Below are 13,235 nucleotides of genomic sequence, written 5' to 3'. Positions count from 1 at the left end.
GCCAGACATTCCTTCTCCACCGTAGTGTAGGCAACTTTCCTGTCCAGTAGTTTGAGGCTGAGGAAGGTGACGGGGTGTTTCTCCCCAGCCTCGTTGACTTAGCTGAGGACGGCCCCTAAGCTGTAGGTGGAGGTGTCTGTACCAGGAAGCGTCTGTTGTGGTCAGGGGCGGCCAGGACGGGGATGCTTGCCAGGGCGGACTTGAGGTCACGGAAGGCAAAGTCACAGGCCGAGGTCCAATTCACCATCCTGGGGCTGTTCTTCCGTGTCAGGTCGGTCAGGGGCTGGGCCGTGGAGCTGACATTAGGCACAAATTTACGGTAATAGCCGGCAGTGCCGAGGAAGGCCATTACTTGTTTCTTGGTCCTGGGGGGTTGGCCAGTCATAAATGGCTTGGACCTTGGCTGGCTCAGGTTTCAGTGTCCCCCCCCCCCCCCTTGGTGCCCGAGGTACTGTACCTCAGCCATCCCCAACTGGCATTTGTCTGGTCTCACTGTCAGGCCTGCCCCACAGATATGGTCCAGGATGGTCCCCATGTGGGACAGGTGCTCCTCCCATGTGTCGCTGAAGATGGCTATGCCATCTAGGTAGGCTCACGTGAACCCTTTGCATCCCTCTAGTAGCTGGTCCATGACCCATTGAAAGGTGGCGGGGGCGTTTTTCATGCCAAAGGGCATGACTAGGAACTCGTACAGGCCGAATGGGGTGATGAAGGCGGAGGGCTCAACGCCCTCCTTCGTGAGGGCAATTTGCCAGTAGCCCTTGCTGAGGACTAGGGTGCTAACTTATTGGGCCCCGGCTAGACGGTCCAGCAGGTCGTCTATGCGGGGCATGGGGTAGGCGTCACTGACGGTGTAGTCATTCAACCTCCGGTAGTCCACGTGAAAGCGGGTGCTCCTATCCTTCTTCGGAACGAGCACCACCGGGGAGGCCCATGGACTGCGGGAGGATCAGATGATGCCCAGCTCAAGCATCTCTGAGAGCTCTGCCCGGATGGCTGTCTTCACGGATTCGGGGACTCGGTAGGGGGCCTGCTGGATGGGTTTCTGACTGTGGGTCTCCACGTGGTGGAGGGCTAATCCAGTGCAGCCCGGGGTGGCTGAGAAGGCGACGGCCCGGTCTGCTAGCACGGCCCGCATCTGGGTCATCTGGCGGGGGCTCAGCCGAGCCCCCATGGGGATCTGATCTAGGGGGGTGGTGACCTTGGTGGCTTGTAAGAGGTCAGGCAGGGCTCCCTCATCCGCTTTGCCTGTGGAGGTGGGGAAGATGGCCAGCACGGGCAGAGTCCGGTCGTGGCACTCTTTCAACATATTGATGTGAACCGTGCGCTGCTGGCGGTCGTGGGCGTTGAGACTAATGACATAACTAGTCTCGTCTAATTTGCGAAGGACCTTGTAGGGACCTTCCCAGGTGTGCTGGAGCTTGTTCTGGGGGTTGGGGACTATCTTGAGCATCAGCTGCCCTTCGTTGAACTCGTGACCGCGTGCCCTGCGGTCGTATCACACTTTCTGGCACGTCTGGGCCGCCCGGAGGTGGCCACGGCAGCCAGACGGGTCAGCCGCTCCCACAGCTCGAGGACGTAGGGAATGACGGGGGTACTCGTGTCCTCTATCTTCCCTTCCCAATGCTCCTGGAGCAGGGATAGGGGACCGCGGACCTTCCGCCCGTACAGGAGTTCAAAGGGGGAAAACCCTGTTGACTCTTGCGGTACCTCCGGGTATGCAAACAGCAGGTGAGGGAGGAGCTTCTCCCAGTCTGCCTCCCCGTCAACGAAGGACCTCAGCATGCTCTTCAGGGTCCTATTGAAGCGCTCGCAGAGGCCATTGGTTTTGGGGGTGATAGGGAGTGGTCCGGATCGCCTGTACCCTGCACGTGCGCCAGAGGGATTGGACTACATTGGACATGAACTGTGTAACCTGGTCGGTCAAGATCTCGCTGGGGATGCCCACCTGGGAAAAACTGTGACCAGGGCCTCGGCCACCTTAGGGGCGGAGATGCTGGACAGGGGGACAGCCTCTGGGTAGCGGGTTGCGTAATCCACCACCGTGAGGATGTACCGCTTCCCGGACTTAATGGGGTGGGCCAGGGGTCCCAGGATAGACAGCTACCCGCTGAAAGGGCTCCTCAATGATGGGTAAGGGCCTTGGGGTGGTCCCCGGGGGCGTCCCTTCCTCTGACAGGTGTCACAGGTCCGACAGAAGTGGGTGATGGCCCGTGAAATGCCGGGCCAAAAGAAGGCTTGGGTCAGCCGCTTCTCTGTCCTCCTCTACCGAGATGTCATGGGCTATCTGAAGTAGCAGAAACCTGAACCGTCTAGGCACTACCAGTTGTTTGGAGGTAGCAGGGTGTTGGCTCGGGTGGCTCAGGCCCGCCCGGCGGTACAGCAGCCCCTGCTCCCACCAAAGCTGGTCCCTACAGTCCTCCTGCCGTCCTACTTTGGCCTGGGCCCTAAACTTGGTCAAGGTGGGGTCTGTGGCTACCTCCCTCTTAAAGGTCTCCCGGTCCCAGGTCAGGGGAATGTCTGGGTCAGGTGGGGGGTCACTCACCGAGTCCATGTGGGGGGTAGGTCCCGTGGTAGTCTCGTCTATGGGAAGACCTTGGCCTGCTTGGCTCCGGGTCACCGCCCCGACGTACTGGCATCGTAGCTCCCCTAGATCATTTCCGAGCAGAACATGCCCATGATGCCGATCTGGCACTGTTGCTCCCCAAATCCATAGTCGAGGTGTACGGATGCCCTGGGGATATGATGTCTGGCTCCTCCCGCCAGCTCGATGGCGAATCCAGGGCCGGGTTGTATGGCTTCCAGCCTTATCACTCGGGGGTCGGCTATGGTCAAGAAGGCCCCCGTATCTCGAAAACCGGTGGCAGGGTGCCCGTCCACCTGCACGGCCTGCAGGTGGCACTGCCTCGGGGATGGGTATGTGGCCCCCGGGGGGTGGACACTGTAGACTCCCCGGGGGTTGTTGGCTTCTGGGGGGGTTCATCCACTCGCTGGAAGGTGGGGGGCAGGGGTTCTTCTGCGTGGTGTAGCTCCAAGTAGTTGACCGGATAGTTGAAGCGACGGCTTCGGGGGTGGGGCAGTTGGCTTGGAGGTGACCCGGCTGGTTGCACCCATAGCAATGGCAGTCCAGGGGTGGCCCTGTGAACCGGGCTCTGGGTGGTGGCCCCGAAGGGTTGACAGTGGTAGGTGGGGGGGCCGCCTTAGCAGAGTGGTGGCAGGATGGAGAGGTGGCCGGAAGGGGGGGCGGGTCCCTCGGCAGCTCAGGGGCCCGCCGCTTCCAATGGGGCTTGATGACAAGGATCTCGTCGGCCAGGGCAGCGGCCTTCATAAGGGTGGTAGGGGTTCTCTTACCCATCCGCGCACCTCCGCCGGGCATTGGTTGTAGAATTGCTCCTTCAGGAAGGCCTGAAGGATTTCCTCTGCGGTGTGAGCCTGCTCCCCTTCTACCCACCGCCGGCAGGACTGCGACATCTTGTGAGCGTACATTTTGTAGGATGGCTCAGCATGGCAGGGAAGGTCGCAGAAGCGCGCCCCGTGCGCTTCTGGGGTCACCGCGTAATATTCCAACACAGTCTGTTTGACCCGGGCATAATCTCGGCTGTCTAGGTAATCCAGAGTGCGTTAGGCTGCGGCTGCACCCCCTTCTAGCAGACCACGAGGTGCCGTATCCAATCCGTGGTTGGAATCTCCATGAGATGGCACTGCTGTTCAAAGTCCTGAAAAAAACCCTCCACATCCCCGGTGGCTTTGAAGGGTTTAAAGTTTTTGCGGCTGACCCGGGGAGGGGGGCAGCCCGCGGTCCTAGGGCTGGAAGGACAGCTTAGATTACATTGGCTCTCTCTCTCGTGCGCCCACCGGATAGCCTCTCGCTTGTCATCTACTGTAGCGTCTGGCCCCAGGAGGGCCATCTCCTCCTCCACCCGAGTAAGCCAGGGGCTTTTGGGCCCTGGGTCATGGCGTGCTGGGGAGGCTGGGGTTGGTCTGCTCTCCTCCTTTGCTGGGGCATCTTGGGGGTCAGCTTCCTCAATGGCTGCTGCCAGATCGTCATTGGTTAGGCCCCTCCAGTCAAGCGACAGCTCCTCGCCGGGCCTGGTCCGGCATCAGCTGGCATTCGCTGTCTGCCATGTCACTTAGTGTTCTGATCCCACCGCTGCCAACCAGTATTTGACGGAGGGTAGGCAGGACAGAACACCCCAGGCAGATGGCAAACACACAAAGCTTTATTGAGACAAAATAACAGTCACTCAATGGGGGGATTGCAGGGAGGGTGACCTCGCCAATAGGGGAATGGCCAGGAGAGGGCCAAAACAATTGTAGTCCAGCCCCAGAGGCAAAGTTAAAGTCTCTGCGGCAAGTTGTAATCCAACAGGGAGGTAGAGGAGAAGTTCAAGAACAGTTCAGGCAAAACAGGGGAAGCATACACTCCCGGATCCAACAGGGTGCCCGGTCTCCCAGGGAACAAGATAGTAGGACACAGGTACCTGCTGGAGTCTGGAGTATGCGTGTGGTCGTCTCTTAGCTGGGGTCTCAGGCAGGGCTGCCGTGTGGTCTCCCCTTTAGCTGGGGTCTCAGGCAGGGCTGGTGTGCGGTCTCCCTCCTTGGCTGGGGTCTCAGGCAGGGCTGGCGTGTGGTCTCCTCCTTGGCTGGGGTCTCAGGCAGGGCTGGCGTGTGGTCTCCCCCTTGGCTGGGGTCTCAGGCAGGGTTGGCGTGCGGTCTCCCCCTTGATTGGGGTCTCAGGCAGGGCTAGCTTGTGGTCTCCCCCTTGGCTGGGGTCTCAGGCAGGGCTAGCGTGTGGTCTCCCCCCTTTAGCTGGGGTCTCAGGCAGGGCTAGGCTTCTGGGGTCCCCCCGTATCCTTGGGGTCTTGGCAGAGTTTAGCCATGAGGGTCCTGCCGCAGCTGGGATCCCTCGATGGCTGCGCAGCAGAAGAGGATGATCGGGATGAGCTTCCCGGTCGTCCTGGTAACCAGGGGCGGGCCGTGGGTGGCGTGCCTCGTTGCTCAGCAACGAGGCACGCCCCCCTGGACACGGGTCATGCTTTCGTGAGCACGGCCTTTGTCCAGCGGCATCCGCAAGTGCGGGAACTCTCCTTGCCCGCGCTGCGGATGTCAGGATCGGGTGGTGTCAGACTGAAGCCACAGTCCGGAACATCACTGCAGGAGGTTCGCACCTCTCTGCGAAGAGGTGTGAACCTCGCTATCTTTTCCTCTCCAGCCTCGCCGGAGGAGGAGAAGATAGTGGCAGGGTTGACAAGAGCCGCACCTCTTGTCCTGCGTGGCAGGACGAGAAGTGGAGGGGGGCCACTTAGCAGGGTGACAGGGGAGGAAAGGCCTTAATTGAATTTGTGGAACATACAGCAGGATGACAGTGGAGAAAACACATTAATTGAATTTGGGAACATAAAGCAGGATAATAGTGGAGGAAATACATTGATTGAAGTTGGGAACATTTGGCACAAGAAAGTAAGGAATTAATTAAGGATGTACTGCATTTGGGCACAAGGAATTAAGTATGGGATTAAAGAAGAAATTAATAATTGGGACTGGCAGAGCACCTATATTGTGACAAAGGTATCACAGGGAAGTGGATTAAGAAGGAAGATGCACAATTAAGGGATATAATGGTGGGGGAGGAAATAGGATCACTTAAGGAATTGGAAAAAAAGAAGTTTTTATGAGAATGGATGAGTGGCGTTATTTTCAATTAAAACACTTTATAGAAAAGCTTCCAAAGCCTTTAAGAATAAGAGAGGATTGGAATCCTTTTGAGCACTTATTAGGTACACGGGGAGATGGGAAACACGGAACCTCTAAAATATAGAAGATTCTCACTGAACTAAACGCAGATATAAGTCCTCCATATATGGAAAAATGGAAACGAGAAATAGGAGTAACAATAGATGCGGAAAAACAGAGGAAAATGTATAGAATAATCCACGGAAATATAAATATGCAGGAGGTAGAAATTAATTATAAGTGTTTGTCAAGATGGTATATCACACCGAGTGTGGCACACAGATTGAGTGGAGATAATTCACCTTTATGTTGGCGTGGAGGTAGAGGCACAATGTATCACATATGGTGGGAGTGTTCTAAAATACAAGAGTATTGGGGGAAAATGGTAAGCTTGATTCAGAAAATTACAGAGATTGATATTCTAGTAGACACAGAGATTTGCCTTTTTCATAGTACTAAGCTTTCAGTTAAAAAAATACAAAGAATCTGGTTTATTGTACTATTTGAATGCAGCAAATGGACTGATACCCAAGTATTAGAGGAGACTAGAGGTGCCGAAAATAAAAGACTGAGTGGATCAAATATGTAAACTGGAGGAACTTTATCATTTGAATGAAGATAAGATGGAGAGTCACCATGCAAGATAGAACAAATGGGAGGAATTCAAAAAGTCAAGGCTAGCCTTAGAGGTTATGGGGGATTAACATAGAATAATATGGACACATATTTTGTTCTTTTATAGGGATTACGATCTCCAGAAATGAACAGGAAAATGCAGAGCAGAAGGGGTTAGGGATTGGATGGGGGGGGGTGGGTGATATATAGGTAGGGGGATGGGAGGGAAGGGAAAGGGATGAAACGATAAATGTTTTGATAATATGCTAAGGTTTTAATGATTGTTTGTGTAAGTTGTTTATCTAAAAAAATAATAAATATTTAAATTTAAAAAAAAAAAGGAAAGGGGGGGGATGGAAGCGACCGCCCCCCCTCCTAAACCATACCAGGCCACATGCCCTCAACATGGGGGGTTCTTTGGGGCAGGGGTCTCCCCCTCCCCCCCCCCAAAGCACCTTGTCCCCATGTTGATGGGGACAAGGACCTCTTCCCCACAACCCTGGCCAATGGTTGTGGGGGTCTGCGGGCAGGGGGCTTATCGGAATCTGGAATCACTTGCATCGTGATTGACGTTGGATCTAATTTGGGGGACATTCTTTTACTTTTATTAAAGTACTTGTCAAACACCGTGTCCTGTCTTTTTTTACACTACACTTTTTTTGTGAATGAGTAGCGGTACCATGTACCCCATACTCATTCACGTAGGGGAGGGCCGGGATCTGGGGGCCCCCTTGTTAAAGGGGGCTTCCAGATTCTGATAAGCCCGTAGACCCCCACAACCACTAGCCAGGGTTGTGGGGAAGAGGCCCTTGTCCCCATAAACATGGGGACAAGGTGCTTTGGGGGGGAGCCCCCCTGCCCCAAAGCACCCCCCCCATGTTGAGGGCATGTGGCCTGGTATGGTTCAGGAGGGGGGGGGAGCTCGCTCACTCCACCTTTGCTGGGCTGCATGATCGGATATAGGTCTGGTATGGATTTGAGGGGACCCCACACCATTTTTTTTTTATTTTGGCGTGGGGTTACCCCTTAAGATCCATACCAGAGCCGAAGGGCTTGGAATGGATGGGAGGCCATATTTTTTTTTTTTTTAATTGCCGACCTTTATTTTTAGATTCAGCTGTTAAAATATATATTATCTAGACCTTCGAAATATTATTATTATTATACAGTATTTATATAGCGCCAAAGGGTTTGCTCAGCGCTGTACAAAGGCAGGGGGACAAGACAGAGACAGTGCGATACACGAGGGGTTTGAGGGCCCTGCTCTTTGGAGCTTAAAGTCTAGGAGGAAAGTGGTACAGGAGGAAGTGGCTGTGGGGGATGAGGTTTTTGGGAGGAGTGGAGGAAATATGTAAAATTATTACAGAAATAATTATAAAGGATAAGAAACAAAAACAGAATCAATAGAACTAAGGAAATCAAATTAGAATACCTAAAGATATGCCTAGCTACAAATAGTGCTGTTTGTTAAACACAGTAGATGCGATCTAGTGCGACTTGCAGAGGACTCCACACAACTATTAAACCGCGTCTAAAAAGAAAGCGCCCACAGCAGACGAATAAATTGTGTCCTGCACATGCTTATTTCTGTCCCTACATAGACATTGGAAAAGCGTCTAGTCCTTGACTATCATGAATTCCCTTAAAAAACTATTTTTTACTCATTGAAAACATTTTTTGAAATGTAAGATATTGTTTAAAGTGAAGTCCAGATATTTGGGAAAGCAAATTTCAATGTGAACATGTTTCTGTAATGATTTTTCATTGTGTTAGATGTGCTTCTAGCACAACTGCTTTCTTAGACTGATTCCTGGATTGTGCCTAGTTAGTAAATTCGCTTTTAAATCTACTTGTTAGACTCTTTCTTTTGTAAATGTCTTTGCTGTCTAAAAGTAGACTTCATCCCACGGAAATGAGTCTAGGCACATTAGTAAATCAGGGTCAAAATGTCTAGATGTGAACATAGCCTTATAGCTGCCTTGTGCCCTGGTGTCTTGTCTGTTCTCACAGTCTGGCAGATTGGTTTTAACGTCACCTGTACAGTCATGGCCAAAACTCTTGGCACCCCTGTATTTCTGTCAGATAATGCACCACTCAGCAAGTGTTTCAATTACAAATGTTTACGCATTCTCATGTTTATTTCTTTAGTTTGTGTTCGTATGACACAATAAAAGTGGAGAAACAAAAAGCCAAATCTTACACATTCCACACAAAACTCCAAAAATGGACTTGACAAAATTATTGGCACCCTCAATTTAATATTTGGTAGCACACCCCTTGGAAATAACTGAAATCAATAACTTACTGTGCATTTCTTACACCTCTCTATTGGAGTTTTGGACCACTCTTTTTTCGACAACTGCTCCATGTCTCTTAGATTGGCAGGGTTCATTTTCCAAACTGCTGTTTTGAGATCTCTCCACAGGTGTTCTATGGTATTAAGATCTCTTCACTGGCTTCCAATAACCCAACGTCTAAAATTCAAAATACTAACCACAGCTTACAAAGCCATCCACAACACTGCCCCTAGCTACATCGCCATCCTCATCCGCAGATACTGCCCAAATCGCCCACTCCACTCCTCCCAAGATATCTTCCTCATCACCTCCTCCCACACTCGCCTCCAGGACTTCTCCAGAGCCTCTCCCATCCTCTGGAACTCCCTACCACAGCATGTCCGGTCAGCCCCCACCCTGTCTGCCTTTAGGCGATCTTTGCAAACTCACTTCTTCAGGGAAGCCTACCCTACCTCCACCTAAGAACTGTACTTGAATCACCTCCACCAGATCATCCCCCGCAGCTATCACCTTTTGTATCATCTCCCCCTTCCTTTAAAATTGTAAGCTCCACGAGCAGGGCCCTCACATTCCTTCTGTACTGAAATGTATTGTAATTGTTCTGTCTCCCTTATATTGTAAAGCGCTGCGCAAACTGTTGGCGCTATATAAATACTTTATAATAATAATTGAGATCTGGACTCATTGCTGGGCAGTTCAGTACTCTGTCAGTAAACTTCAGTCACAATTAAAAATGAAACCTTGATATTCAAACAGGTAGCACAGGTTATATGCTAAATAATTAGGCTTTCATCCAAGTATTTCAGCTTTTTTCCAGTCAACATAACTTCTTTATCTCTGTAATCCGATGTTCCTTGAACGCAACTGCTGGTCCTGCTGGAACACCATTCATGTTAATACAGAGATTCTTCAGCCACCAGCATCAAATCTGCTTTTGAAGTTTGAGTGTAATTGGTGATACAAGAAGCAGAGAGGAAATTTACTTTAATGTAAAAAAGACAAAACCTCAGCGCCCAGGACTCTCCTATTAGACACACAATTCCCCGTGAGATGCTGCTGTACACAGGTGCAAAAACCAAAAAAACTTATATCAATAAAAACCAGCGCAAACCCACATAATCAATTACATTACTCAACTTATTAAACAAACTTAAAGACCGTGACAAAAAAACTTTTGTGCTAATAAAGATTAAATTATAAAATATATATAAATAAATATAAAAAATTATTAAAATTCATAAGTCCAGTGACACAAAAATCCCAAAAAATTAATTAACAGTCCCGTGACAAAATAAATCAAATTATAAAAAAAAATGTTTCATTGGATTCTTCCGTGCCTTTAATCCCTTCACCATCCACCAGTGCAAAAACCAACATTAACCGCACTCACCAGATATTAGTGAGTCACACGCCTTTCAGGAATATTAAGGGCTCCTGGACCCCCTTCACTTTTTATGAGACCTCCAAATGCTGCTTCCTCTTATGTCTGGGTACCTCTTCTGCTTACTCCTCTCACCGAATCCCCCAAGGAAAATCAGGAAGAAGAAAAGACCATAGCGTGATACCGTAGTGGTTTCTCCTCTAAATAATCTCTCCAGACCACTCACATTTTAGCGGGATGTAACCCGCATTTTATTTGAAACAACAATGATTTTCCTTCAAAATGATCCACTTTCCAAGTACAGCGACTTTGCATGAAGACCCCACAGCCTAGTATACAGCAGGATGGCAGACCTCAGATGCAAACTCATCCACTATGCTAAGATGGCCCCTTGGAACGCACCGCTCAGCGTGCGTTCCACTCACCGGAAATGACGTCAGACGCCGGAAAAGGCAACCGGAAGTGCGTCAACGCGTTTCGCCCCACCCACAGGGCGTTATCAAGCTGTACTTGGAAAGTGGATCATTTTGAAGGAAAATCATTGTTGTTTCAAATAAAATGCGGGTTACATCCCGCTAAAATGTGAGTGGTCTGGAGAGATTATTTAGAGGAGAAACCACTACGGTATCACGCTATGGTCTTTTCTTCTTCCTGATTTTCCTTGGGGGATTCGGTGAGAGGAGTAAGCAGAAGAGGTACCCAGACATAAGAGGAAGCAGCATTTGGAGGTCTCATAAAAAGTGAAGGGGGTCCAGGAGCCCTTAATATTCCTGAAAGGCGTGTGACTCACTAATATCTGGTGAGTGCGGTTAATGTTGGTTTTTGCACTGGTGGATGGTGAAGGGATTAAAGGCACGGAAGAATCCAATGAAAAAATTTTTTTATAATTTGATTTATTTTGTCACGGGACTGTTAATTAATTTTTTGGGATTTTTGTGTCACTGGACTTATGAATTTTAATAATTTTTTATATTTATTTATATATATTTTATAATTTAATCTTTATTAGCACAAAAGTTTTTTTGTCACGGTCTTTAAGTTTGTTTAATAAGTTGAGTAATGTAATTGATTATGTGGGTTTGCGCTGGTTTTTATTGATATAGGAAATTTACTTTGGCTTAATAAAGTACAGCAACTTTGTATATGGGAGTGAGTGCTTATTCTTCAGGGATTACACGGAACTCAGATTAAGAAAAAATGAAGTGAAGCTTTTACCTTCAGCATGATTGTTCTGTATAGCTTACTGCAGACACCCACTTAAACTGGAATTACCCTTTTTAAGCCTCATCTGGTTGGCTGTTAAACTTACCCATGTACTCACTGCATAGGCAAAATGCTTGTTTCTCTAAGCAGGGAAAGTATAAGTATAAATGCCTGCCTTATTCCTCCTTCAGCAGCCGGTGCTCCAGAATGTGAACAGGCACTCATTATCCTCTTGTACAATACAGGACTGCTGGCCTTGCATTGTGCATGATGACATCCAAGATCTACAATTTACCAGGCAGCTAAGTAAATAAACTTTGAGAGGCTGGTCATGCGGAGAGACTGCTGGAGAGAAGAATAAGGTGAGTATTTCTCCTTTTTTTTTTTTTCTCCTCCCTAGCCAAACGCACATTTAACAAATTCACTGCATAGGTAAATTTAACAACAGCTGCGAGTCTGGCTTTAAGTATTTTATCCTTTGTTTTATAATGCATTATATTATTGGCCCAGGATTTACAGAATAGGTGGGCACTTGCATGAAGTGTTTGCTGCAAATTAAACTTTTCTTGTTTTCTCTCTTTAATAATAGGAGTACATGGACTATGTTTATCAGTGCTTACTGGCATGGAATCCACCCTGGCTATTACCTCAGCTTTTTGACTATCCCCTTGTGCCTGGCATCTGAGGGGATGATGGATATGAGCTTGAGGCGTCATCTTTCTGATTCTGGCAAGCTGGTGTTTGACTGGGTGCACTGGTTCCTGAAGATGAGAGCATATGACTACATGTGCATGGGTTTCGTTCTCCTCACCTTCTCTGACACTGTGCGCTACTGGAAGTCTATTTATTTTGCTATCCACGTGCTGGCCATCTTCTTCATCCTGTTAGGACGGGTCCTGGCACTTAGAGCACCTAGTGTACCTAGAAACAACAAAAAAGAAAAAGAGGATAAAATGGGAAACTAGTTCTGATAGGTATGCTGGTGCTATATCCAGTGTGACACTGGCAAAGGTTTGTCATCAAGCCACAATATTCTTGTTCTTATGTTAACTGGATGGTATAAGTTGGACATATCGTGCTAAGCTTGCTGTGAAAGACATTATTTTACCTGTATACCACAGGGGAGATTCGCTTCCACAGTATTATTTGAACCTTGCTCTGGTCTCTGTACTGTACTTTCTGGAGGAAAACATAATGCCTGGTCTTACTGACCATTCATGTGATTGCTTTCAGTTGAATTTTGGTCTTGTTTAATTTTTTTTGTCCCATCATTAGTACATGAATTGGCCATACCTTGTATTATAATTTCTTTGGATCGCTTGCATGTTATGTCTTTTAGTGCACAGAATTAGTATTTTAATTGTATCCAAAAAGCAGCTCAGTCAAATATGGATCACATTTTTTATCAGTGACACATTTGCACACACCCACACACACACACTTACACACTTTTTCTAAGTTACTATGAGGTGGATTTACTAAAACTGGAGAGTGCAAAATCTGGTGCAGCTCTGTATTGAAACCAGTCCGCTTCCAGGTTTTTTGTCAAAGCTTAATTGAACAAGCTGAAGTTAGAAGATGGCTACCACGCACAGCTGCACCAGATTTTACACTGTATGCTGGAGCAGCTCCTTTTGTACCTCCCTGCATCTTCCTATATAACACTTTACAAAGCAGCCAGGCAAGGAGGGAAGGGTAATATTAGAGTGTTACTTTAGCAAAAGCCATGAGTCTGCTGTGGATGCAGACATCACATCCAAGATGGCAGCAGTCATAAGACTTTTAGTTGTACACAATGAAACCTATACAGGTAAACACAAAAAAATACACATATAATCTTAAAGGAAGATTGTTGCTGAAATCTTAATCATACAGTCATATAGGTCTCAATCATATAGGTCATTGCACATGGACAGAGCTTGTTTCCTATGTAAAAAATTATATATGAACCACCTGCGCTACCCAACATTTACCTATAACTTAAGATAAGGAAGCAGCTGGCACCT

The 13,235-nt window shown here is 48.5% G+C and overlaps 1 protein-coding gene across 3 annotated transcripts in view; it reads left to right on the top strand.

Moving 5' to 3' along the window:
• Window positions 1-12,950, top strand: part of MBOAT7 (membrane bound acylglycerophosphatidylinositol O-acyltransferase MBOAT7) — a 598,958-nt gene extending 586,008 nt beyond the window's left edge. For all 3 annotated transcript variants that reach the window (XM_089683323.1, XM_089683324.1, XM_089683322.1), the window contains one exon: window positions 11,819-12,950. In XM_089683323.1, the coding sequence (XP_089539449.1) occupies window positions 11,819-12,194 (376 nt within the window). In that variant the 3' untranslated portion in view covers window positions 12,195-12,950. The remainder of the gene's footprint in view (window positions 1-11,818) is intronic.
• Window positions 12,951-13,235: the final 285 nt, after the last annotated feature.

The sequence above is a fragment of the Staurois parvus genome, unplaced genomic scaffold, assembly GCF_062004578.1.
Source record: "Staurois parvus isolate SC_StPar_1 unplaced genomic scaffold, SC_StPar_1.0 ptg000304l, whole genome shotgun sequence".
Lineage (NCBI taxonomy): Eukaryota > Metazoa > Chordata > Amphibia > Anura > Ranidae > Staurois > Staurois parvus.
This window is presented reverse-complemented; position numbering and strand designations above follow the sequence as displayed.